This window comes from Netta rufina (genome assembly GCF_964035555.1).
Source record: "Netta rufina genome assembly, chromosome: 20".
Taxonomy (NCBI): Eukaryota; Metazoa; Chordata; class Aves; order Anseriformes; family Anatidae; genus Netta; species Netta rufina.
Window position 1 is genome coordinate 10,235,199 of NC_140144.1, and position 26,455 is coordinate 10,261,653.

The following is a 26,455-nucleotide window of genomic DNA, read 5'->3' on the forward strand; positions in this document are numbered from 1 at the left end:
TAAATAAATCTACCATCAGGACCAACTGGATAAGTTTGCATTCTAGTGTTACATACTTGGGAGGTACCAGCCACTTGTGACACGCTGACAGAAGAATTAAACATCTGGGTGAAAAGGGAAATGGAGGATTACCCTTCCAGACAGTTACATCCTGTCAGATTGTGGGAAATACAATCAGCATTAGCTTGCAAATCTTGTACTTTCTGAAAAAAAAATTACTTCATTGTCTGTCAGGTACTTGTCCCAGAATAACTCCCCAGAAAACGGGAAAAACAGGAGACTGAAGGACCTGTGACATTCCAGTGGAACAGCATCAGATAGAACACTTGCTGTGTCTGCCACAGCAAATTAACATGTAGTTTTTACAGGGCTGATATCAGCATTGTCTTTTTTTTTTTTTTTTTCTTGATGTCTTTTTAAATAATAGAATTAATTTAATGTGTGTGTCAATAACCTTTTATTTTTTTCATCTTATTAGAACTGAAACATGTCCTGGAAATGCTGGAGATTGAAAATAATGAACTTCAAGGTTTGAAACTACAACATGACCAAAAGATCAACGAACTAGAAAAGACTCAAGTTGCAGTTCTAGAAGTGAGTATTTCTTTTATAGCTAGTACGGTAACTGGAAGAAGAGACCTGCATGTTCTGTGGTTCTATTAAGATCTGGGTGACAGAGTCCGTGTGCTTTTAAATCTGAGTCACTAGTCTGATTTCAGCTTATCATAGGAAAGCTTGCTTGAGCACTTTAAAATGATGGGAATTTTTTGGTGCATATAAGGGAAGGAAGGTGAAAAAGGCAAAAAGAAATCTCTTCTGTTATCTGCAGAATGATGAATACAATTTTCTTAGCATTACTTTCCAGATTCTTTTATCCAAATTCTACCTATGCCTTCACTCGCAAAGTTGTATGGAAGACCGCATACTAACTCAGCTGGATGGTGCTTTCTATAATTGTAAAGGTATTTCAGCTCAGCTAGTCTCTTCCTATTTTGATGAACGCGGACCGACATTCAACTTTGCCACAAGCTTGCAGGAAGATCAGTGGCATCCATTTGGCAGCCTTGCAGTAGCTACAGGATTGTTAGGTCAGAGCCCAGGATAACACTTCTTTACTTAGATGTGTCAACTCTAGCTCTTAAAGTGGTCATTCTCTCAAAATCCCTGTGATGAAGGGATTTGCTACTCATCTTATGGCTGGGAGAAAGCAATAGTGATTAAGCTATGAAGGAATGAAGACTCGCACCCCCATCTTCCAGTTGTCATCCTAATATTCATGCTAACCTTTATCATAAACACACTCAAATCAATCTGGCACTTTAAGCAGTTCCTCCCTCTTCTAATGCAGTAGTTAGAGAGTACTGTATCTGCCTGCACGTGATCTGTGAATGAAAGGTTTTTAAACTGCTGCAGATAAAGATGTTAACTTGTTCTTTTTCACCATATGTGTTGTTCACAATATTTTCTTTCTTAGGAGAAGTTGAAATTGGAGAATATTCAGAGATTATTTCAGTGTCAGCAAGGGGAAGTAGATTGGCAGGAACAACTACTTGAGAAAGACCGTAAGGAAAATGAACATCTGGTTTCTCAAATGCGCACTCTGCAAAGTAATATAGAGTCTTTGAATAAAGAAAAGCAAAAGCTTGAAGAAGACTGTCAGAGTTTGGAAAAGAAGTTGTCACAAACCAGAAGGTGTGAGGGGGGGACGTGTGTGCTGCGAAGATCGGAAGTGATGGGAAGTGTCTTAAATGTCAGTTTATCCTGGTTAAAAACATTGCAGGAAGTCTGAGGTTCCCTACAGAACATGGGCATCCATTTTATAGAATCCTATAGAATGTTATTTTTTACACCCTGTGGAGGCTTTATTTTAAGTACGTCTGTAGAATGTCTGTAGCAGACATACAGAAGATAAGCAGCAATTATAGCTGCTGAATGCAGCAGCATTTGTTACATCCTGGTAATGCAATGAGGATGTTAGGAAAAGCAAAAGGTTAAGTCTTAAAACGAGACTTCTGTCTTGTTCTTATGACTACTGAATAGCATGCCCTTGAGCCGAAAAAACTACTGAAATGCAACTGCTTTTAGAGTCCTCACCATGTACTTGCAACAAACCAAGAACATACATTCACATTTTACAGAGACTTGACAGCTACTGAAGATAGCAGCAGAACTGCATTGTCCAACATAGAAAAAATGGAATTGGATGTTAAAAGCCTGCAGCAGGAGATAGATCTACTGAACAAACAAAAAAAGTCACTGAATGGAGACATAACTGTTGTACAAAAAGATCTTCAAGGTAAAGATCAAATTTTGTTTTTAAGCTGTAGTGTAGTTTAAAAGAATGGCATTAAAAGGCACAGTATGTGTAACTGTACTGTATGATAAATGATCTGTTATGCTCAAATATCTACAGGCAGAAAGTATTTAATATCTTAAAAAGATGGAAACTTTTTTTTATTCATTTACAAGAAGAGAAATTTTATATGTCTGGTTACTTTGTGGATTGCTGATTGAAATTGTCTTTCATCAAATGTTTTCCTAGAAAAAAAGGAAGAACTAGAAATGCTGAAAGAAGAACTCAGTGACTCCAGGCAGCGTCTTCATCTGGTGGAACAGGTTAGTCTTGGTCAAATTTATGCTTGTTCTTACATAGTGAGTAGGTTGCACAGAAACAAGGGACATTTTTTTTTTATCACCATTGATAGTCCATTGCCTGTTTCTTCGTGTAAGCACATTATCTTGAAATCATACGCTTTGCAGAGCTAATAAACAATGTCTAGTTTCTTTGGTCTTGCTGAGTTTGGAGTGATTTGGACTATAAGTACCTAACCAGATGATTTCTATTTTGCTTTCCATTTTTAAACATGAAGGGAAGTGGCAACTATGGTGAGGCTCCCAGTCAGGCTGTTATTACCAAATGTACCTAACGGGAGTGTGTGGGCGTGGTGGTGGCAGTTTGGTGGGTTTTGTTGTTGTTTACATTGATCTTTCTTGAAAACAATTCAGGTATGGAGGCAAAATCAACCTGTTTTACCATTTGGTTTTGTGTGTTATGTTGGTTTTTGTTTTGTTTTCATCTTTAGCAAAGACAATTTGTTTTGTTTTGTTTTAAAATGCAGTACAGCCTTTACTCTGGCATCTTGAAACTTAGGCATCTGTGGTTCTTGTTGCATTTATTCACTCAGTGCCTGGTTTAAAAAGAAGGTAGTCTTCCAATGTGTTTAGGGGTGATCAGTTACTTTCTTTCAAATGCAAGCCAAATTTAGCCAGATACCTGTTACTTTTACCAGCTAGATATGTCACTTGTTTTTCTGTTTATATTACAGGATTTGAAAAATAATAAAAGGCATCAGGAAGAGCTGCTTAGAGAGCAGGCGACCTTGAAAGAAGATATCCTAGAAAGTTTAAAGAAATGTAACAATTGCCAAGAGAGACAGAAGAGGAGGGAGAACCATTTGCAGAAGCTCCAGAAAGAGATCAAAGAGAGAGAAACAGAACTAGCCAAACAAGAAGCGGTAATGAGCCTGATAATGTGTCTAACTTTTGCCTGGCCTCTAAAAATAATGGAGAAAGAAAAGCTTTCAGTGCAAGAAACAGGAAGCCTCATTTCTAAAGGAATAGCAATGAACACAAAGCTTCAAAATTCAGCTATGTCTTAGTGAAAGCTACTGCGTCCCAACAAAGGACTGTTCCTTCTTGGCAAGGTCATTGTATACTGAACTGATAACAACCAATAAAATCAGCAATGACCGCTGAGTGCATGAAGGGCTAGTGTAGTGGCAGGCACTGTACAATGCTGTATGTGGGCTGCTGTTGTGTTACTGGTATGGGTGAGGAAATGGACTACTACAGATAATTCTCTATACTTTCTGTTTTGTCAGCTGCTAAAAATGTGTTTCAAGTGAAACTAATCAAAACTTAAGTCCGTCTTTTTTCTAGAATTCAAAAACTAAGCATCAAAAGGTTCAGGGTCCTCTATTCCAGAAGTTTGATTTTGAGTGGATTAATGTTTGTAGCTGGTTTTTGTTCTTCTGTTCTGCTGTATTTCTATGCAAAGCCATCAGCCCTTAATGAAAACTAGGGCTTAATTGTATATTCCTGTAGTAAAATTAACGTATGTTGGCTGAAAAGCTTCAACAAAGCGTTAGCCAAAATAAAAACTGAAAATGTCCTGGAAAAGAAAAAGAGGAAAAAAGGTGAATTATGTTTGGATTAAGTACTATACTACATTTATTCTTCCAGATTTCCGATGATTTAACTGATGTCTTTTGGTGATGGTATTTGCTCTTTCTTAGTTGCTGCCAGTTAAAGTTTGAATTGATGGGATCTCTTGTTTGTTTGTTTTTGCCAGATTCTTCATCAGCTCAAGCAAAATTCAGAGTGTGAAGGAAAAAAACTGGAAGAAAGTACTGCTAAACTGAAAGACCAGAAACTACTATTGGAAAAGGAACTAACAGATCAGCAAAAGAAACTGGAGCAGGCAATAGCAAAAATAAGGCTGACAGAAGAAAACAACAGGAAGCTGGAAAATGAAGCATCCCGATTTGCAGCACTTGAAGAAACTATCAGAAAATACAGTAAGACCTATTGTACAAATAAGTTGCTTGGATTTTAATTCAGAGCCTGGATTGACTCTTGATCGTTAAATTGATTTGTTGAAAGAACTGAATTTTTAAAACCAACTGACTTTCTGTTCCCTCCCACCTTGTACCAGTGTTTTTTCAAACTGTTCAGCAGAAAAATGTTTGAAAATATCTAATGTGTTTGAAATATATTACGGTATTTACACTTTTGCTAATCAGTGTTTATTTTAAATGTTGATTACAGAACATCAGATCTCAGAGAAAGAACTGCAATTACAACAAAAAAATAAAGAAATTCAGTCTCTTCAAAAAGAACTGAAACTCTCCAGGTCTGAGCTAAACCACCTCCAAGGTCAGCTGGCATCAGAGAGGAAAAAAACAGAAAAACAAATCTTGAGTCTGAAAGAAGCCATGAAAAGGCAGAAGACACAGCTTGAAAGAGAACTGCGTGTAAGCCCTGATTGGATGGGGGGAATACTGGAAATTTTTGGTGATTTTTGGCAAAATGATTTAAAAAAAAAAAGCCCCTTTTATTGCAGGAAGAACAGAAGTCATGCATTATAACTTCGTGACTAGACAGAAGTTGAGGCAAACAATTTCTGGTATTTCTAGACTGTGCTGCAGCATACCTCTCTAGTCACTTACTTCATGCTGTTTTTACCTTTTAACTTGAAGAAATTGTCATGTGTGGGTTCTCTTTATCCATTTTTTCTGAAGTGAGTGCTCACGGTAAAGGCAATTTTTCTGCATTTTCCTAGGAACAAAAGCATGAAAATAAGTGTTTGCAGAGTGATATAGCAACTGCGGAACAAGTAGCGCACCATAACCGGGAACGAGCCAAGCGTCTTATTAAAGAGCTTGGCCAGATCCAGCAGGACTATACGGATCTCCAGAACCAGGTATAACTGCACAGGCAAGTCCAGGCAGGTCGGAGGGAAAGCTGTGCCTTCTAGACAGGGTGATATTGTATTGGTTTTGAATCTCCTCCTGTGAAGCAGACTGATGCTAACAGACATAGACCTTCTTAAAACTGCTATGCATTTATTTATTTATTTATTTTTCTTCAAATCTGAAAAGTAACGCTTTGTTAACACTCAGTAGGACAGCTCAGTAATCCTGGTTTAAAAACAAACAGACCAACTCCAGCCAGTCAGTCGGGTGCTGACTTTTCAGTCTAAGGCTGCCAAGCTCTAAAGCAATTCTTCAGATCTTGGGGGTCGAGGCAGAGTGGCACAGCTATGGGTTACCTTCCCATCACACAGTAGAGAATTACAGGCTCTGATTAGGCTACTTCAAATGGGTTGGTTCCTCTCGCCCACTGAAGTGGTGCCTGAAACAGAGACCATGTTGTTTGGGGATGAGCTGAGGAAGGTGGTGGGGAGTCCTAGTATTCCTTAGAATAATTGAATTTGGATGTTACAAAGGTAAGTGGTAACTGTACTGTTTCATTTGCTCTCAGCTTAATTTATGTAATGTCTCAATCAAGAACTAGGACTGTGGCTCTTGTAGCATTATGGTTTGGTCATAGGAAGCTGGCATAACTGGAGTCATAATTTATGTAAATCACTAAATGTTATCACAGTTCAAAGCTACTCACTGGAGACTTAACTTGGTAGTGCCAGCCTGGACCGGCATTTTCTTCTTCAATTACTTGCTTAAATTTAAAAGTTGATTCCACATTGTCTCACCTTTAAGCTGTTTATAAATTGTTTGTAAGTCCTTTATAAATCTGATTCTTTAGAGAAGAATGTTTTTAGTGACTACAAAGCATTCGAGGAAGGCTGTGCTAGATCAGAGTACGAATAGGTTTAAATTAATGGCTTGTGTCTTGGTAACTTTACTTCCCTCTCCAGTCAGAGGGGCTTCGTAAGCAATTAACTTGAATTGCAGAATTAAGGCTGTATCTGCTCAGAGATTTTATGACTTCTGATTTTAATAGTCAAAGCATAAACACTTCAGAGATGAGACTTGTTCAGTTGCACAGGAAATCACTCTGGATTGATGCACTTGTAATGTGCCAGCAACATAGCAAGACTGTTTTATGTTGTAGGTTAAGACTCGAGAAGACCTGGAAGAGAGACAGAGGGAAATACAGAATACAGTAGCACTGCTTAAATTGGAGGTTGAAGATGAAATTAAGATAGGGTTTAAATCTTCAAGCCTATCCTCAGAACCATTGGAAGATCTGGGAGCATCTTCTGCAATAAAAAGTCTGCATTGTGAACTTGGTAACTTAGAGGAGACTCTTCCATTTGCTGCTGCTGACAAAAGACTCTTCTCATTGGAAGAAAAGTTGGATTTTTCAAAAGTCCTCCTAATGGTAAAATGCTTTCAGGGAGTAGCCCTTACTCATGTTACAGCTGAGCATGTCTGTGTTGGTCCTTCTAGCTGTAGTGCTCAGTTGCTGAATGTGCTTTTGTTTCCAAAAGGATGAACAATGGCGTGGAGAGGCTCTCCGAGAGAAACTGCAGCATCATGAAGATCGGTTGAAGGTGGTGCATCTCTTCCCCATCGCACTAATACATCTGTTAGGTCCCTTCCAAAAGTAATTTAAACAACAGGAGCATGGGAGATCCTTCTCCAGCTTATGCAAAATACCTTTGAGTGTCTTTTGTTAGGTGCGAATAGTAAAACAAGGCCTAGCAACTGTGTTATATCAAGATGAATAATATTCAATAAGTTAATTGTAGTTGGATTTTTGAATATTCCAAAATGTTTCTGTCACTTACATTATACTGTGGTATGTTAGCAACATGAAAATCTACAGTTCAGGGGCACCCGTGACCATTTTAGGCAGATGTGATGGCCACTTTCATTTAGAGTTGCCCCTTCAAGCAGCTAATGATAAATGTCGGATGAATACAGCTTATTTCTGACTTAAACTTATTTTTAAATAGTTTACCTCTTTATTTGCAAAGCCATTGCCAGCTGCTTGTGATTCAAGAGACTCTTAACATCATATCCCCAGTGGTTTGACTTCAGGTCATCAGACTATTTAAGTACAGTCTTCAAAATTATACTAACCGCATATAATTAGGAGTAATGATTTATTTAGGCTCAGCTCCGGCAGTGCATGTCCAAGCAAGTAGAAGTACTGATCAGAGGGAAACAACAAACCGAAGGCACCCTTCACAGCCTGAAGCGACAGGTTGATGCCCTGGATGACTTGGTCAGCAGCACTTCTTCAGACTCGCTGTTCCTAGCCCAAAGCTCAAGTCTAGCATCTCTCCATGATGCTCTGAGTTTAACAAAAACACAGGTAATGCTCTAGTGCGTACAAGAATTCTGAATCTTTTAAAATGTTTATCTCTCTGGTAGTGTTACACCCATATGCTTACCATCTGGAGGCACTGCAGGGGTTTTCTGTAGGTGGGGCAACCACACTGTATGCTTGGTTGCTTCACCAGTAGCTAACTTGTTAGAGAAAGCCTACCTTCTTCAAAGAGCAGTTTTATACTTACTTGCTTCATTTCCTTTTATTTTTTAATCATTTTTTTTCTTTTAAAAAAAATAGTCTTTGAGTAGTAAAGAGATTAATTTATTGCTCATACTTCTGCTTTCTCTAGGGTGCTCTGACAAGACTTGCACAAGTCCCTGGCAGGCCAGCAGGTGTTCCAGTGGTGTCTCACCCGTGGCATTCCTGCTCGTGAGAAATTTCTCAGTGAAGTCCAGAGGTAAGAGAGATTGCTTCAGCTTAGTTTGCACTTAATACTTGTTTGTGTCTTGAATTTTGGGGCTTATGAGGTGATCAAGGAAGGGGGAGGCACAGTACTGCTCCCAGACCATGTTGTCTTCAGCTAAATGAAAGCATTCCTATTCTGCTTCTAATGATTCTGTGGTAATGATTTAAATAAAAAATAATTCAAGAGCTGCCATACATCAGTGCTCAGTAGAGAGAAGAAAAGCTTTAAGCACACCTACAGCTACTTCTAGTACCCTGCCACACAGCAGGAGTTAAGTCTCAGGACATGCAAAGCATCTGTGCACCTGTAGCCAGGGCCTGTGCTGTCCAAGCCAGTATTGTGCCGCAGACAGCCGGTCACACACCGCCACCTCTTATTACTGATGTACAAACCCCCTCATGTCACTTGTGTTCTAGGTACACAGCTGTGCTCCTTGGAACTGTACCACTCCTGAAGACTTCTACCTCACTATTTTGCGAGCCTTTGTAGGAAATGCATTTGCCAGCAATAACAGCTGACTGCAGGCCTTCCTCTGTACTGTGAAGTTTTTGTATGACTAAGGGAGCTTTCTGTATATATGTTTTTTTTAAAAAACTTTAAAGATGGGTTTAAGGATATCCAAAACATTTATTTAAGTGTAGGTATGTCAGTTTACATTTCAAAGAAATTTTTTTAACAAGGACAGTTGTTATTTACATGTTGTCAAATGCATGAATATTGCAAATAAAGCTATTTTTGAGTACTTTCTTAAATTTGTGTCTAGTGCTTGCCTTCATCCTTTTCTCTCCTAAATACTGTTTCTTAGTATGTATGCTGTAGCAGTGGTAGTTCCTCAATCTTGGATGAGGATAGCAGAAACAAGCCCTGAGCTCCTCTCTCCTAGTTGCAGGCAGCCAACCTTGTTGAACAGGGATATTGAGGTAGGAAGTTACTGGCTACCCTTTATGAATATTACTGCACTTTCTTCTCTGAACAGTGATGCGTATTGCTTTTCTGAACCATGGGGATATGGTTTTTAATTCTGCACAAATTTGGAAGCAATATGATCTTAACTAAAAAAAAAATCTTGTAAATGAAGACAGCCTTAGCACAGCAGCAACAAGGCACTAGGAGATGCAGGCAAACTTCCTCCAGGTGAGCAAGCCACATCCACCTCTGTGCAAAGCAGGCCTGTCACATTCACACAGCCTGAGGAAAGAGTTGTATAGAGCTACTGCCCTCTTTTTGATTGAGAGGGGCTTTGAAGTTGTTCTCAGACTTGCCCTCTTATCTGCATTATTGATATGTAACCTTTTTTTAATGCAGCAAGTGTCATGTTTCACTAGGAATGTACCCTGTGACACACTCAGCACTGGCTTGGGTTTTTTTGCCAGTCTTATACTACCAGAAAACTAAGCCTGTAGAGTTCTTACCATGAAGGCCTCTCCTAAGTTAACACAAAGCAATTAAAGCACAATTGCCATCACTGCAAGGGCACCTTGCATAATTGCCCCCTTCCAACAATTCAGTAAGGGACTTCTCAAAAAGCAAAGACCTGACTGCACATGAGCAGAACTGCCTGGTACCAGCTTCAGCAAGCCAGCTGCAGTGCTAGAGGGACTGCTGTGGGGCTCCTTTCCTATTAAATTCCTATTAACCAGCTCCTAAGGAACATTAGCACTCAGAAGCAGAGAGAGCCAGAGCAAGTAACACAAACCACTCTGGTTTATCTAGATACAGGTACTTTATTTACAAATATTTAGATTAATAGCATTGTTACATCAAATGAGGAGTACAGCAGTCCAAACAAATCCTTTCTGTGACAGAAACAATAAGACCTACTGTAACTTATTCTGGGAATACAGGTATTGCACCTCAACAAGCTGTAGTCATTAGAACATTTACTTCCAAACTTCTTATCAGCAGCAGGTCATGGTCCCTGGGCAAACCCTTTGTGGTGCAACCTTGGTTTAAGCAGGACACTTTAGCTGTAGATTTGAACATAGCCATCTATTTAAGAATATTAGTTTAAGAAAAAAAAGACTACCAGACAAAACAAAGGGACAGTGCACAAGTTACCCAAATCCTATGGTTTGCACATTCCAGTTTTGGCTTTTTATTTAACATTGACTGTACAATACTCTGGTACCACTGTTGACTTACAAGTCTGAACATTGTATAGTTTTAGTGTCTAGAGAGAGATTTTAGGACTACTTTGTATTTTAAACACTGCAGTAAGACTAGAGGTTGGACATTTGATCAGTTAAACACTTACCCCCTTCCATTTTGAAGTCATATTTGATGTTTTCCAAGTGAAGCTGCATGTAAAATACAGTACTGCATAGAGAGCAACACATTTAATTCTGACAACATAGTAAACCCCACATGCAGTTCTACAAAATCCACATGTGCATGGTCACCACTTGACGTCTCCCCTTTATAAATGCGGGTTGTATCACCCTGTTAAGCATGTACTCTCTTTCTGAAGAAGCCCAAGTCTTAAAAGGAACCCTCACTTGGTACTGTTAAAATACAACAGTAGCTAAAAATCCCTGGAGAGCACGTTGTTTTGACTGTCCAGTTCAGTATCTGACCATTGAAAAAGTTAAAGGTATAAAAGCATAAGGTGTGCAAGAGAACCAGCCTTTGTATACATTGCAAGGCAGGTAATGAAGCCCAATAATGCAAAATGCTTACAGAAGAAGAAAGCAGGTTAGCACACTGCTGATTGCACAGAACAGGATTAATAAAATGGCATAGATATACCACAGTGCAAAGATGAACGACAGATTCCACTAGTGTTAATTTCTGCATTGGGATTAGAGTTCCCCCAGCACAATGTCCACTGTCAACACCGAGGAGTTAAGCCTATGTTAGTGAACTGCAGTTACACCTATATCTGTACGGAGGGGGCATGTGGCCACATATAGGTCATACTGTACAAACTGATACTTTCTTATATACTGTTCTAATGCCAGTAATCATTTTCTTCATTAAAATCATATACACAGGATGTATTTAACTGTTAGCTCAGTTCCTTCAAATTTTATACATATTTACGTTCTGTTAACAAATGTAAAGGATAAAAGTGGCAAAAAATGATGTAAAGCTATGAGCACAAGAATGAATGGTTTGTTTCCCTGTGCAAGTTGTACACTCCTGTGCCAGCCCACCCCTGCCCCCCACATGCACACCACAGGGAATTCTTTCAACAAGCACATCGTTACAGAGCCCCTTTCTACCATCAGAAGTCATTTCACAGCAAAAAACTTATCCTTTACTATGGACAGCTCTACACAGTTAGAGGTGGGGAAGAAAGGCTGAAGAACCATAAAATTAAACCGTACAAGACAAAGCCCTGCGAAAGTGTAAAATCATGAGTCCAGCATCAGTGCTCAGTTTAAATTACGTATCTGTGACACTATCACAAGGACAATCAAGGAAAAAAAACTTCTAGATTTACCATGCAGGAGAGGTTTTATTACTCTACTTGCCTTTGATAACCTGATTACATCTAAAGTTGTTTAGCAGTTTAGTATTGTGTTAAACTTGTTTCAGTTTTAATTAAACCCAATAAGATGTACAGAAGACAGGGAAGCAATCAAAAGCACTGCTCCCAACAGACAGGTGAAAGGTCAGAAATGAAGCCATGAAACAGAGGTCACTAGCAGCCACAGCCTTCTCTCTGGGGCTGGGGTTCACTGGTTAGTCGCCCCCCCTGCGGAGCCGATGGTTTGTGCTGTACACCCGATTCTGCAGCATTCAGATCCAGGCTTCCATCTTGGATATTCTGGTAGATTTTCTTGGCAGCCTCCAGGAATGCATCTTCAACATTCTCTCCACTACGAAGAGAGCAGCGGGAGTTATTTAGGTTACACTTCAGCACAGCAAAGCAGGCTATGGAGGCAGCTGGCTAGACACCCTTGCTGGGATTTGACAGGTCACCAAGTGAAAGCTGTTGCTACCCGGCTCCTCTTTTCTCAAGAAAGAAAAGCTTATGGTACTTAAAGCACATGCGTGAAGTTTAATGGTTCATCTGCAGGACAATTTCTGATATGGTAATTCACTCCCTAGCCTGTAAATCTGCTTGGAGTAGCCCTGAACACCACTCCATCCCAAAACACAGGATATCAAAAATAAGCTAAGGCACTGAGCCACATGTACACAACGGGTTTCAAAGAGGCTACAACACAGTGGAGTGATTGTTAGTCAAACCTTTTTGTTTAAAAGGTTCCATTAAAACACGTGCCACTCAGAACCATATTTATTAGCACATCTGGAGATGCTATTCCTTGTGTTCTGTCAGGCTACCCTTACCTTACACTAAGACAATTTAAAAGTGCTTTCACTTGTAAAACCTTACAACAACTGAACCTCACGGCTATATTTAAGAGAAATATAGAGGTTATAACTAAACAGATCACATCTGATACATTAACTCTAAACGGAAGTAACTTACGTTTTTGCACTTGCTTCAAGGAACAATAAACCTGTTCAGAAACAGAAGTTTAACTGTCAATGCATAATACACTTCAAATAGCCTCCAGTCAGTCACCTTCTATGACTTTCAGATTGCATGCAAGGGACTACTTTAGTCATAAAAGATCATTTAGTACTAAGTTAAGGCATCAATACACAAGCTGATTTCTAAAACCAAGCACAGTTAGAATTAATCTAGGCTATTTGAGGCACAGTAGAAGTTTGTACATATAACTACATTACTTTGGAAGTGAAAGCTTGCATCTATCAAGGGTGAGGATTCACTTTAACATCACTATCTTGTAGGAAATGTAACACCTCAAGAGAAAAGAGACACACCATTTTCTTCAGCAAATTGTTTGGCTTCTTCATACGTAACATCTCTCTGTGCTTCCAGATCTGCTTTATTTCCTATGAGGATTATCACCTAGTTCAGAAGAGAGAAAATTAGTCTGAGAAAAGGCTTATTATCTTTTTCCCCAGTAACCCCTTTATTACAAGATGAAAAGAAGAAAAATGAAGTGTTCAGAAAAGTGCTGCTACAATACCCGTGCATCTTCAGGAAGACACTGTTCTAGCAGTGCCCCCTTCTATGCAGTCAGGCTTAGTGCCCTGCTGCCACTTTCAAATTCTTTAATCTGTTCTCATGAGGTAGTCATAAGAAAAAGCAGTACTCCTACTCTTTATGCATGAAAAGTTGTACTCCAAACCACGCCTCTTGCTTTTGTTTAGTCACCTGCTAGTCTAGCCAGAATCTTTAGCAGTTCTTTCACCACAGTAAGAGTCTTCCCATGAGCTTGGTTATAAAGTATTTCAGAGTTATTCACAAAAGACTGAAGGACAACTTCATTGTTTAGTCAAACAGACACTGAAGAACTTTCTTCCCTCCCCACCCCTCCAGAAACCTGGACAGCTTTTTTTGAGGTTTAATTTACATTCCAGTCTAAGACGAGTGCGAATTCACTTCATTACCACCACCAAGGCAAGGTGAAATAGTAAGAGAAGTTAAGGATTGTTCAGAAGTGACCATAATTTTGGTCTCCAACTGCTGAAAATAGGCCCCAAAAAGCAAGTAAAGCAGAGCAAGATTCTTGGAAGAAACCATCATCATTTTCCTACAGAGGAGCCTACGCTTTTGTAGTGATTGCAGTAAGGGAAGAGTTACCGGTGTATTGCAGGGTGGGGACATGAGGGTAACTTGGAACTAAGTAGCTGAGAAGCACTGGCAGCTTCTTCTAAACAACACCGTGACCACTCCAGATGCTTTGGCACAAGCCTTCTAACTCTCGCTTTGATATAATCAACCTTGATTTCAAGCTAAGTAGAGTCCAACTTACAGTATTTGGATTGGTGAGATTCCTTGCATCTGTCAGCCAGCTGCTTAAGTGATTATACGTACTTCTTCTGCAAAGAATCAAGTGAGCACAGGTTTTAGCTACAGAATTTTTAAAATACTTCAGAGCCAACAGTACAGTTAGCATCCATTACCCACGCTAACACATCATACCTAATCCTCTCCCCACCTCAAGAACAAAGAAACAGCAGCATCTTGTTTGGACTTGCACCAAGATTTCAACAAGCTACAGAACAACTCTTGCAACACAAACAGCAGACAGACAGACAGGCCAATTCCCACTTCCAGTATGTAGCAGTACTACGCTCTTCACAAGGACACCACTCACACTGTGTTGTATAAAACACCAAAGGATTTCCTGTCAGATACTCTTTCAGAGCCCTGTAGAGTAGTAGGGAGCTCTGGTAATAGACAGTACATGAGGTAATTTGCTTTTTACTTGAGATTTAAGCAAACAGGCGATACACCTATATGTGAAAACAAGAGGTGCTTGCAGAATATCAAGAACAGCCTCAAAGGAAGATGGGAGATGTGAAGGCAGAAGTACTTCATGTTGCACATCTAATTATTCTTTTAGTAGTATCTTTCATTGTCATTTGTGAAAGGAGAATGGGATAGCTTCTATATGGTCTCCTTTTATTGAAGTCTGACTCCGGGGCCTCTCCGCAGGCTCGTCCTCCAATTCCTATGTACTGAGAGAACACTGAGCATGTTTACACAGCCCACTGCAGTAGAAGTAATATATTCTGTCCTATGCCTACTCTAAGAACACCCCTGCCAGGCAAGCAGCAGGAATCCTCTGCCTTCCTCCATCACCAGAAAGATAAAAATCCATACACTGAGGGGTAATTCCAAGGGGAAAGCCAGTTCTTCAGCCAACTTCAACACAGGCAGCCAAGACCTGAAATTGCAAGACCCTTAGGGCTTGTCGGCAGTGAAGTTTTCCAAGAAAAGCAGTTCACTTCATTCCCTGTGTTTCATTTTCAGCTTTTTAAATGCTTAAAAAGTATTCATATAAGAAATGTAATAAGCTTCATGCACGACATCCCAACACAGAGTCCTTTAAATGAAGTCAAGAGGACAGAGAAGACAGTAAGTAGAAGGCTGCAACACCCAAATAGCTTCTGAAGCACACAGAGCTACAATACAAGTGCCAGCAGCATCTTACCTGGTAATGTCATAGACCATGAGAGCTCCAGCTGCTCCTCTGTAGTAGCTTCGTGTGACAGCCCTGAATCGCTCTTGTCCTGCTGTATCCCAGATCTGTAGTTTAATTTTTTGGCCACTAACTTCAATTATTCTTGTGCCAAATTCAACACCAATTGTGTGGGGGCAGTCCGCCATAACTGTCATGAAAAGTAAGAGGGAAGATCAGATCCTTCCAGCATGAGGTCTCCTTGTTGCAGAGATCTTACTGCCATCAGTTTGGTTATGCTGACTACACTTTCAGTCTCTGAGAGACTTTTCACAGCTACAGTAACTAAACCGTATTGCTTAACCAGGAATAAAGTGATTTCCTGAATTGTTCTTAGCTTTTAGAAGTTAAAAAAGAAGTATTCTCTAATTAATCTTACTGCTGATACCATTTAGCTGTATACATGGGAAGATACCCAATCAGTTGATTCTCTGTCCCATCCTCGCAGAAATGGTTAGCTATTTTAATCCAGTAGGAAAAGATAGCTTTCAAGAACTACCCAGATACAGTTAAAAGCCTGTAACACTTGAAAAACAAAGTTGTTTCAGATAGAGTAACAGCATGACTGTCCACAGGAAAAAGCCAGTTTCACAAGTAGCTATCGTGGTAAATCAAAACCAAAAAAAGTGGCTTCTAATTAGAATTTCACTTTTTATTTTTTAAAGAAAAATTAATCCTCAATTCTTTAAAGAGATCAAGAAAGTTGAGAAAGGACAAACACACATTCAAGCTGTCTAGAGTGAGTCCTGCAGTACAGGTGTTTGACACGTTAGTTTGGCTGTACAAGTTCTACTCAATGCTGATATTTTTCAAGAATTAAAAAAACACGGAACCACCCGTTCATAAATTTAACTATATGCAAAGTAGCATCTAAACAACTGGGTTATCTGGAATTTTAATTAAAAGAGCCCACTTTCTACCGGAAAATAAGAATATTTAAAGCACAGCTTGTACACACATTGCCACATCTAGAGTGGTGCAGGATAAAGACCAACGTTGTATTAACAGATAACTACAGACTTATCCACTGAGTGTGAGCTACAGGAAAGTCAAGAGTTCAAGAGCTACTGCACACTCTAATGCAATGCACAGTGGTGAGAAGAATTGAAGATAATTGTTAATTTGCTGTGATATCATACATGAGGAAACATTACAGTGGAGATGGAACGCAGTAAGCCTTAATCACCATCACGCAGGGCAGTCCCAGTGTCATGAGTCACAGCAACTACAGAGAATAATGCTACTTAAGCCTGCAAACAAAGAAAAATAAACTGTCCCCCCCCTTTAATTCCTTCATGTTTAAAAACGACAACTCCGTGTTCAAGCTATACCAATATTAAATGCAGACACCTTTCAGACAATAAATCTCACTTTGTTTCATATCACAGTTCCCTGGAAGAGCTATGAAAATGGACGCGGTCTTCCCACCACTCAGTTAGGACTGAAGCAGTGCTCTTGCTATTACTACATCAGCATTTTGTTCCATATTTGCAGGAGTCAGAAACAAACAAATCTGAGCAAGTAGCATACAATCATATGGTTAGAAACAAACCTAGGTTCAGAAAGATAATGCAGCAAGCTCATGCATGACAGAAGCAGAAAGGCAGGAAAGAGGGACGAAGTACACCAGTTTGAATAAATATTGTGAATTTATACTCACATTTCTTTTCTGTGAACTGGTGAAGCAAACAGGACTTTCCTACACCCATGTCCCCTGTTACAGAAAGAACAGTTAAGGCTGACACCACATCTTTGTCACAAGAAGTCCATTTTGTTCACTGCACACAACAAGAGCACAGACACAGGCAGCCAGTCCTCCCTCAGCTCTGGTACGCAGCATCCTATGCCTGGCTACAGCCCTTAAAAGTTATCAACTTTCACACTGCAATTTTGGTTACAGGTGCAGGTTTGCAAGCGAGGGCGGAACAGAAGCACACAGAGACCGCCTGCGTTACTGACTTCACAACTGTTTCAGCAGGTTGCAAGCTGACCTGCAAGAAGTAGAAGTGCAACACACATTTCAAGTGCTTGCCCTCCTCCTGTCACCTCCAGCTGCTGGTAAGCACATCGAAAATGCTGACAGGCAACCAGAACACACCAAGAAATTGCCTCATTTCCACTGATCCCCTTACACAACACCCACAGTGAGAGACAGCAAGATCTTTAGTACCACTTTTCCACTGGCTGACGCTGTCACAGCACCCCGACTCACACACCTTTACAAGATTGCACATCACTGCCACATACGCAAGATCATTAAGAATTAAACAATTAACAGCAATACCAGTTCTTCCAGCAGAGTAATAAACGCAATCAAGTTGCTGGCTCTAAATACCAAGGAAGCTGCAGGTGAAAGCCACCTTTCCAACACACAAATATAGCCTAACAGAGCTTATAAGCCTAAAGCAAGGGATTTTAGTTGGCACTTGGGTTGTCTCCAAAAATATTTAAGACCTTTGAGGCAGTAACAGTGCTATAGCGAACCTGAACCCGCGTATCTGAGAAGCCATCACAGAAGCTCTTCCCATTTCCAGGGCATTTATAGATTTTCCTAAATGTAAGCCTGATTCAGGGACAACATGCACAAGTTTTTAGAACCCTTTTTTCCTCTAGTGCTGTGCAAGGGGCTAAGTGCCACAGCCCCAGCAGGAAAGATGTTCAAGAACACTGAAATATGTCAAGAAGAGCAGCGATTTGCTGAGGACCTCAGCAATAAAGTGAACTCTACAGAGTATTCTTTGGTACTTGCCCCAGTCTGCTTGGCACCAGTTGTACCAGCACACAAAATATTTGCCTTTATGTTGTCAGTGGCTGCAGTTTCAGGGCAAGCATGGCGATCTGTGAGGGACTGAGGTTGGACAAGTTGGACTGGAAGAATTAATGCTACAGCAGATAACATGCAACAGAAGTCAACAACAGTCAGGCACAGGGTTTGTAGGCAGGATCACAGATACAAGCACCAACAGGCATGTGTCCACTTCATACTTACCAATAATGATGTACTTAAAGATGTAGGAATAGTTGTAAGGTGCAGTTGCCATTGTGGCACTAAAAAAAAAAAAAAAAAAAAAGATCAGAACTGCTACTTATTCACTAAACTCAGCCCAAATCACCCGATTTAGCTTATACAAGCAAAGAAAAACACCCTTCCTCTCCCTCCCCCAACTATCTTTCACATTCAAGTGTTGTTGTACTTCCCCAATCACTGAGTCAGTGCCAGAGCCATTCCAGCCAGACTCCCGTATCATTTGCTCTGAACCTCTATCAGCCAGAACTCTCAACAGAAACACGCTCTTAGTACTCATTCAGCTTTATCAGGAAAAACTTCAAGCTGTTGAAAAGCTCCAGGAGCTTCTTGATTTGCACACAGTCACTGAGTAAACCAGCACTCACCAACCAAATAGCTGATGGGAACTGAAAATAAAGTCCGACTCCAAAAGAAAAGCCTGCAGAGGATTAACAAAACCAGCAATTTGGAACTAGTACCACACTTGAGACTTGTAGCAGAAGCAAAGGAAACAGTGCAGTTTGCCTCCAACAGGTAAGAATCACTAATTAAGACAGCACAAGAATGCTGCAGCAGCCTTCGCTGGACTTCTACATGCCCAGGTCCGAAAAGCAGCTGAAGCCACAAGTCAGATGTTCAGGAAGTTAGTCACACGTCTGTGGCTTGGTTAGCACAGCAGCACTGCATTACAGCAAGGCTTAGCAGCTTTTTTTTTTTTTTTTAAATAGTATAGCTTACCAGTCCTGTAAGATTTACTCACTAGCCTATGTTCCACAGTGGATATGACAGCACTGAAGTTAGATTCGGGTTAAGTACTTTCAATATTCCAGAATTTTCCTGTGTAGAAGGAACTGGAACTGGCTGCAGCCACATGAACGGACTCGCCAGCTAACATCAGCTAGCACAACTGTGAGTCTGTACTGCCCAGATTCACCTTTGTCATTTTGCAGAGAAACACCCGCTTTTGTCCCAGGTTTTAAGTTAAGAGTTATAGGGGTGATCAGTTCAGCAAATGAAGATTTCTGCTAGGAATTCACCATTTCCTTTCCTGTTCCTGCATGGCAGCCGGCCAGCAGCACAGCAGTACTTGTAATACAGAACATGGCTTCAGCCTAGGAAGGTTTCTATTCAGCCATGTATCATCCACATGACAAATTGAAGCAGTATTGCAAAGAATTGAAAACACAGGAAAGCTTACGAGCCTGTACCTTTTTCAAAAGCAAACTGGTGTTTCCTCAGCCAAGATTAACCCCCAGCACTGACCTGCAGCCACAAGAAAGGTGACTGACAAGAAATCTCATTTGCAGCACACAGCCAACAGCCGCTGCGTCGCCCGGCTGAGGTTTAAAGCAAACACTCCTATCTAGACCTTGGAGGAGGGACGGCTGCAGCAGGTAGGTAGGAAGGGTTTGTACTATCTGCACCTTTCCTCCGTGCTTTGCTCAAGATCTGGGAATTCAAGGCCTTCTCTCCCAAGCCATAACCAAAGCATCGACACTCAGCCCTCAACGCACACACACACTATCCTATTAAACCAAGCCTAATCCATGATAGCAAACACAAGACTGTCTTGGGGGGTAATTCTTGTCCGTGTTGGCAAAAACAATTCCAGAGGAAGCGCCGCACTGGTTTCAAGACCGGTCGTTTCCATCGAGCGAGTTTCAGAGGAAGTTCCTCCACGGCAGCAAGGGGAAGCCGCGTGCAGCCGGCCCACACAGCCACCACCCCCGGGTCTCAATCTGAGCAGCAGCTGCTCAGAGCGCTTTTACTGCTCTCCTGGGTAAGGATTCACACCCACAACTGACAACGTGCTGCCCTTTGTCCGCTGTGGAGCAAGGCAGAAACTGCAGTGCCGTATCTCCTGGAAGTGAAAGATCCAGAGTTACAGTAAGAGCTTCAGCAGAGGCACCGGTTATTTCCAACTCTGGCAAATGCTGACAAGTAACTGCTGGTTAGAATCCAAGTTACTGTGACACTGCTGAAACAAACTGTACTTCAAGATTTCTGAGTCCATCTCCACGTGTTCCTCCTCTTCTCCAAGATGTCCCAGCAGCAACAGCCTTCAGCCCGCAAGCAGCTTCTGATCCAGTGCACTCGTTCCTGCAGGTCCTTTTAACTTGCCGCCTGCTTTCTAAGTACAGCTGGCAGGGCTCAGTTCACGTCTTGATCCATTTCTTAGGCAGAGAGCTGAACTAGGAGGTATGTCCGTGAAGTACAAAAAAGCTTAAATAGACCAATTCATATGTGCAAGCCCTTCAGGAGGACAGTGTGAACTACACTGTTTTTCAAAGCAAGTAGGTGCTGCAGCCACAGCACAGCAAGAAAGCTGAAGAGCTCAGAAGCACTAACACACATCCCGTCGGAAGGGCGGTGTTGTTCTGGGCAGTACCTACGGGACGCGTACAGGTGGTAGCATCTGCTGACTTACAGGGGTTCAGTAGTGCAGTGCTGCGTGTTTCAAGGTAGGGAGCTGCTCATGCAGGGATTAAACTTGTCCTGCAGAAACACCATTGCCCCCTCTTCCCTCACAATCCCAGTTGGCTAAGGAATGCTAAGTACTCAGGAATACTCCAAGGTTAATGTTTTTAAACACCTGACTTCACAATAAGGCAGTATGTAGCAAGTGAAGGGCACATATCTCACTACCCAAGCTTTCAAAAAGCACTGCTGCAATGTGGGGGAAGACTTTTTTTTTTTTTTTTAAAGAGTGGACAAACCAGGACCCCTGTGCAAGCTATATCACAACACTTCTGTTTACAGGACTCTGCTTGCTGAGGTGTGTCAGTTTTTGTTACGGTCTTTAAGTAACGAATTCTGTAACTAAGCTATTTCTGTATAAAAGAAACTGTCACTGCTTTGCAACATATGCATCAAAATCAGTTCCCACTTCAAAGTGAAAGCTAGAAAACCGAATTCTGTGCTTGGCAACAAAGTCAGTTACCCCTTCCCACCCATTTCCTAGCTGACTTCAAGCCACATTCACTGCAAGAACTTTATCCTCCTTCTTAGAGTGATGTTAGGCTCCTTGTGGAGGGGAGATGCACCACAGACCCCACTGGGCGCTGAGCTAACCTGCTGTTTCCACAGCTGAAAGAGATCAGCAGCAATACTGAGATGCACTGAAGCCATGAGCCTGGAGGTTCTCTCAAGTCCCCCATAGTTCAGGGAGAAGTTGCTGTGTATGACAGATGTATTGAAAGCTTGCAGAGATGGATACGAAGTTTAAACAGTTTCTGGAGTTAAACTGAGCAATAAAGCAATGCTTTGGTAAATCTATTCCAAAGGTCATGCTACAGAAAAGATGCTGAAATGCTCCAAATTAATACTAAGGTCAGGAATCTTTCCCGAGGAACAGATGGCCTCTTTAAAAAGGCTTTTAACATTCAAATTCCAATGAGGATAAGCAGGAATCCAAACTACACTGAAATCATGGAATAAAATTGACATCCCTTTTTTCCCCTCTGTTTAAAGATGAATCATGCAGCAGAAATGAAAACATTAAGCGAGAGTTATAGACATTAAGTAAATCATCTGGGATTAAACTATTCCACCTTGCAGCTAACAGCATTTTAATCTCCTTAACGGGACAGAACCTTGCTAGTAGTAACACATTTCAAGCTTTTCACGATTTTACATCACCCCGTTACTTCACTAGGTAGACACGCGCAACAACCCCTGCTGTAACATATTCAAGGTCTAAAAATGAAGGTGGACCTGAAATGTTCTCTGATGAAGGGGCTGAAGTGTGACAACACACAGAAGACACAGGAAAAATTCAGCCTTAAAGCTTACAAGCTCAGCATTTCCCACAGATGGAGAAGGAAGCCCAGACAAGGTTGGTGCACAACAGAATTCCATAACTACAGAACATTAGCTACATATTAATACTAAGGGTTAATTAATATTGTTGATTGCTTCAGCCATCTGTAGGAACTGGTGCTCCACTCCCACTTCACAGCCCTCCAGACGCTCGCAATCTCTCCGTTCCCAATACAGGGGTTTGGAGCTGTCCTCTGAGGGGTGGGAGCAGGGAGCGGCCGTGCTGGCAGGAAGAGCCACGGGACTGGCACCCAACTTACCTGCAGCCACTGCTGCTGTTACACAGCACGGTACCAAGGTTAACCAACCCCAGGCTTACTTGTACCAGAAAGCAGAGGTTGGGGCTGGAGGGTTGGTCTGCCTGCCATCTTTCTTCCAAGAAAGTCTGCCAACTCAGACCAAGCCCTGGCTGCTTTTCAGAGGTGAAGCTTCCCCAGAGCTCAGAGCATTATTTCAGAACAGCAACAAGCCAGAGGATCACGTTTTACTCTACACATGGTTTTGCTAGCTTCAAAACCTCTCCAATTAATTTCTGCATTGCAGTTAGGAAAAGATTTTTTTTTTCCAACAGTGTCACCACAATCCATTTTCTTTATATCTTTTTTTGTTTAAAAACAAGGCAAGGTGACCTTACTAAGATGCTAGCAACACCTGTATTTCTTCCTCTAACCAAGCACTACACCAGCATTTTGCCATCTCACTAACACCTTATTCTAAGTACAAGCACCCACCCATACAAACTGAAACAAGGTACTTCTAGGTGCACTACCACCACTCTCAGATGCACCCAGCTGCTGCTAATTACAGCCACAGCAGCTTCCATGAGAGCCATGCGGTTCCTCAGAGCTTAGCTCAAGGACATAGCCCATTTCAAGTCTTCACTGGATGTCATTTGCATGGAGAATTTTCATAGCATTATGCTGAGCAAGAAACAGTGTGTTATTAGAAGAGACGAGAACCTGTAATCACAGGTTTTATTAGACGCTGCATGTGCTGAATCCATTAGCTGGTCAACCCACACAGAAGCAATAGCTGTCTGCAGAGGTGTCAGCTTCCAGCTCAGGACAGTTTGAGTATTACAGGTTCTCCTTCAGAACATACCGCCCTGCAGCCAGATGACCACAGTTTAGTTAGTCTGAAGTTTTGTGGGGTTTTTTAATATCATCTGGCCATCCAGGTGTTCTTTTGGTCATTCCTCAGGGATACACGACAGAAGAGAAACTCAGAGGGCAGTTCAGTTTCCCTCTATAAAAGAGGATGCCACTGTATCATATCCAAAAACAGAAACGACTTAAAAAAAAAGCTATCATCTTTTCACATTTGGAAAAAATATTAGTCATAAGGGGAACTGTGTACAACCACTATCATTTACAACAGATTCTAGATCTCTACACAAAACTAACAGGTAGTCATGAGCTTCCCCAGTGCATAATCTCCCTTCTTTTCCCTGCATGTTTACTCTGACATTAATTCACAATGAACACTGAGAAGAGATCGATACAAGTGGGCAGAGGGGAGGGAGGGAAATCTAGTGAGAGGCAAAATTGTTTCAACTCATTATTTTACTGTTCCCGATAAAGACTTTTGTCAAACACACCAAACAACGCAGTCTAACTGGTACCTTTAGAGGGCTGCTGGAAATACAGTCTATAATAGCATCAATTGTCATCTCCTGTAACGACATACCACACTGCAAAGTAATAACAGTTTTGTTATCAAATACACCCAATTGGTGAACTCCTCGTGAGTCCATAGCAAGCTCCAAGGTACTGTTAACATTTCATTGCAGTTCTATGACCTCCATGCACCAAGGAGATTTAGGTCTTCCTAAACATATAAACATCTCAGCCCACTTTAAGAGAATGCCCCCCCAGCTCCCCTGTTGTTTTCCACCCCCTCCTCTACTGGGGTTTTAGTATGCTTGTTACTGAAAAGCCCACCTTCTTCTGAGACTGATCCCCGAGGAGTCCTGTGAGCAGGCTGTTAGCAGCCCAACACTTTCTCTTTCACAGGATTACTTCCTGCTGGCCAGTTTCTTACTCGTTCTTCAGTTCTTCCAGAGTCATCCTCTCTAGTTACCCTGATTGGACTTCAGCAAGCATCTGATAAAGCCAAGCACAAGTAAATCTGGCTGAACTGATCTCCAGTGATCGCAGCCCAGCAAGCATCTTATGAACTGCTTTTGAAAATCACTTTGTATTTCCTTATTACTTCCATGTCCACTTCTTTTTGAAAATGCACAAGGCCTGCATGTTCGGGGCTCAGACTAATGAGCTTGCTGCTATGCAGAGCCTTCTTTCAAGCTGTTTTTGGAATAAATGTATTTGCTATATTCTTTCATCATGTTAAACACGCTAACTCAGCCTGAGGTCTAGCGAGTACTGCTAAAGAATTCACAGGTTTTACATTCTTCCTTTTTAGAGAGCCTCAGCCTTGATTTACAATAAAGTCAAGGTTTCACGCCATCTTCACTCACTGCTCAGCAGCTGTCCGGCTGCACACAGACCGTGTTGGTTATCCTCTAAATGGTTTCACACCCTATCAAGTTCTGCCATTTTATTTCCTACGCTTCCTGCATTCACATGCGCACACATCATTTCTTGCTAACCACACCCTAGCACTGCAGCTAAATTAAATATTGCATACCTGTCCTCATCAGTAAGAGCACTTTCTCCGATGTCCATTCTCTTAGCCATGGTTGTTTATCCATTTGTATGTCTTCATTTATCCTAGTTTCCTCTTCCTATAAGAGTCTAACCTGTACCACGTGTCTGTCCTGGCAGCAGAGGAACGAAGTTCCAGAGATATCAGATAAGCTTAGGGACTGTATACACAAAAACCAGAAGAGTTCTGTTCTCAGTCTCAGAAATCAGAACAACATGCAACTGTTTGGAGTCATCACCTTAGGAGGAAAAATAAAATAAGGTTTTAGAACAAAATCAAGGTCTACCTCCTTTGTTCCAGTAAGATACAGCAAAAAAATGAGAAAGAATCATAATTAGGTTCCATTGGATGCATAAGGTGAGCAAGTGACTTTAAAGGTCCAATTTACATTTTGAATCCTGGTACCTCCAGTAGAACAGGTTTGCTTTCAGACTACTGTTCTTTACAGTAACTTTTTCTTTAAAAAAAAAAAAAAAGTAAAAACAGGAAATTCTTCCTTCAGCTCAGATTTATGACTTGTTTAAATCCCTACAGAAAACCACTAAATTCCTCGTTAAATCATAGTACCTAAACACCATGGGGCTTAATAAGTCCCCCAGAGCGGGGATCTTCTTCCCATTCCCGAGCAATGCCCCAGCACAAGAGGCCCTCGATCCAAACCACAACAGAAAGACCCCACAGCACACATCCCATATCACAACATCCAGTAACTCTAGGAGCTAAGACTTCCTTCGTGGGGTTTGAAGTGATGTGGGATACAAAGCACCTACATTATGCACCAAGGCACGGTTTTATATTTGAAAACCAAGAGCCACAATGCTTCAAAGGCCTAGAGAGCTCACACCATGTAACCTCCCCCAAAGCAATACAGCCGTGGCCTGAGAAATCCCCAAAGCAAACGCTTTATTTTCCCTGGCTTTACCGCAAGGAGAACACAGAATAATTTTAATTCAAGACAAAACCGTGCGGAGATGTCACTGAACCCTCAAGGATGCGGTGCAAGCGGGCACCGGGCACCCAGGTGACAAAGTAACTTGCCTGGGCAGGAGCAGCGCTGACAAAAGGAAACGGAGGCCGAGCAGGGAACGCTCCTGTCACCCCTCGGAGGGCAGCAGCGCGGCTCCCACCCCCCCGCCACTGTTTTTCCACCAAACCCCAGGGCCGGGGCCCCTCACAGCCGAGGCCCGCAGGCGGTGCCCAGCAGCGGCCTGCTCCTGCCGGGCCGGCCTCACCCCGCGGGGCCCTGACGGCCTCTCGGGGCCTACCCCGGTGCGTGAGGAGAGGGAGAAGGAGGAGGAGCAGGAGGCGCCGCCGCCCCTTCGCGGCCTGCAGGGCCTCGCCGCCACCTCACGGAGCCTCGCACGGGCGGCGGCGGCGCGGCCCCCCCCGACCCCTCAGTACCTGGCCGCGGAGCCCCCCTCCCGCTGGGCGCTGAGGCGCTCGGCTTCGGGCTGTGGGGCGGCGGGCGGCCCGGCTCGGCCCTGCTCGGCGCGGCTCCGTGCGGCTGTGGCTCCCCGCGGGTCCCCGCCTGCGGCCGCCGCTGCCTCAGGCTCAGCTCCGGCGGCTCCGCTGCGCCCCCATCCCCGCCCGGGCCCAAGATGGCGGCGCGGCGCGCACGGGGTTTCCCCTCCCACTCTCGACGGGCTGCACAAAGCGGGGCGCGAGAGGCCGCGGCCCAGCCAATGGCGGAGC

General features: G+C 42.2%; 2 protein-coding genes across 4 annotated transcripts in view; one reads left to right on the top strand and one right to left on the bottom strand.

Moving 5' to 3' along the window:
• The window catches only part of CNTRL (centriolin), a 33,008-nt gene extending 24,008 nt beyond the window's left edge, over positions 1-9,000 (top strand). The window contains exons 33-45 of the mRNA XM_084298883.1: positions 479-594; positions 1,475-1,692; positions 2,139-2,296; positions 2,543-2,616; positions 3,327-3,515; positions 4,352-4,577; positions 4,828-5,033; positions 5,342-5,482; positions 6,634-6,903; positions 7,013-7,075; positions 7,639-7,842; positions 8,150-8,257; positions 8,683-9,000. Of these exons, the coding sequence (XP_084155009.1) occupies positions 479-594; positions 1,475-1,692; positions 2,139-2,296; positions 2,543-2,616; positions 3,327-3,515; positions 4,352-4,577; positions 4,828-5,033; positions 5,342-5,482; positions 6,634-6,903; positions 7,013-7,075; positions 7,639-7,842; positions 8,150-8,233 (1,949 nt within the window). The 3' untranslated portion in view covers positions 8,234-8,257; positions 8,683-9,000. The remainder of the gene's footprint in view (positions 1-478; positions 595-1,474; positions 1,693-2,138; positions 2,297-2,542; positions 2,617-3,326; positions 3,516-4,351; positions 4,578-4,827; positions 5,034-5,341; positions 5,483-6,633; positions 6,904-7,012; positions 7,076-7,638; positions 7,843-8,149; positions 8,258-8,682) is intronic.
• Positions 9,001-9,959: 959 nt separating this feature from the next.
• Positions 9,960-26,379, bottom strand: RAB14 (RAB14, member RAS oncogene family). Of its 3 annotated transcripts, XM_084299106.1 has the most exons (10): positions 26,165-26,379; positions 24,746-25,001; positions 24,040-24,201; positions 18,263-18,321; positions 16,934-16,987; positions 15,247-15,424; positions 14,062-14,128; positions 13,064-13,151; positions 12,705-12,735; positions 9,960-12,087 (listed from the first exon to the last, which is right to left on the bottom strand). In XM_084299106.1, exons 4-10 carry the CDS (start codon positions 18,312-18,314, stop codon positions 11,910-11,912), a joined length of 648 nt encoding a protein of 215 aa, XP_084155232.1. In that variant the 5' UTR covers positions 18,315-18,321; positions 24,040-24,201; positions 24,746-25,001; positions 26,165-26,379; the 3' UTR covers positions 9,960-11,909. The 3 variants fall into 3 exon arrangements, with proteins under 3 accessions (XP_084155232.1, XP_084155230.1, XP_084155231.1); XM_084299104.1 differs by lacking the exon at positions 24,040-24,201; XM_084299105.1 differs by lacking the exons at positions 24,040-24,201; positions 24,746-25,001.
• Positions 26,380-26,455: the final 76 nt, after the last annotated feature.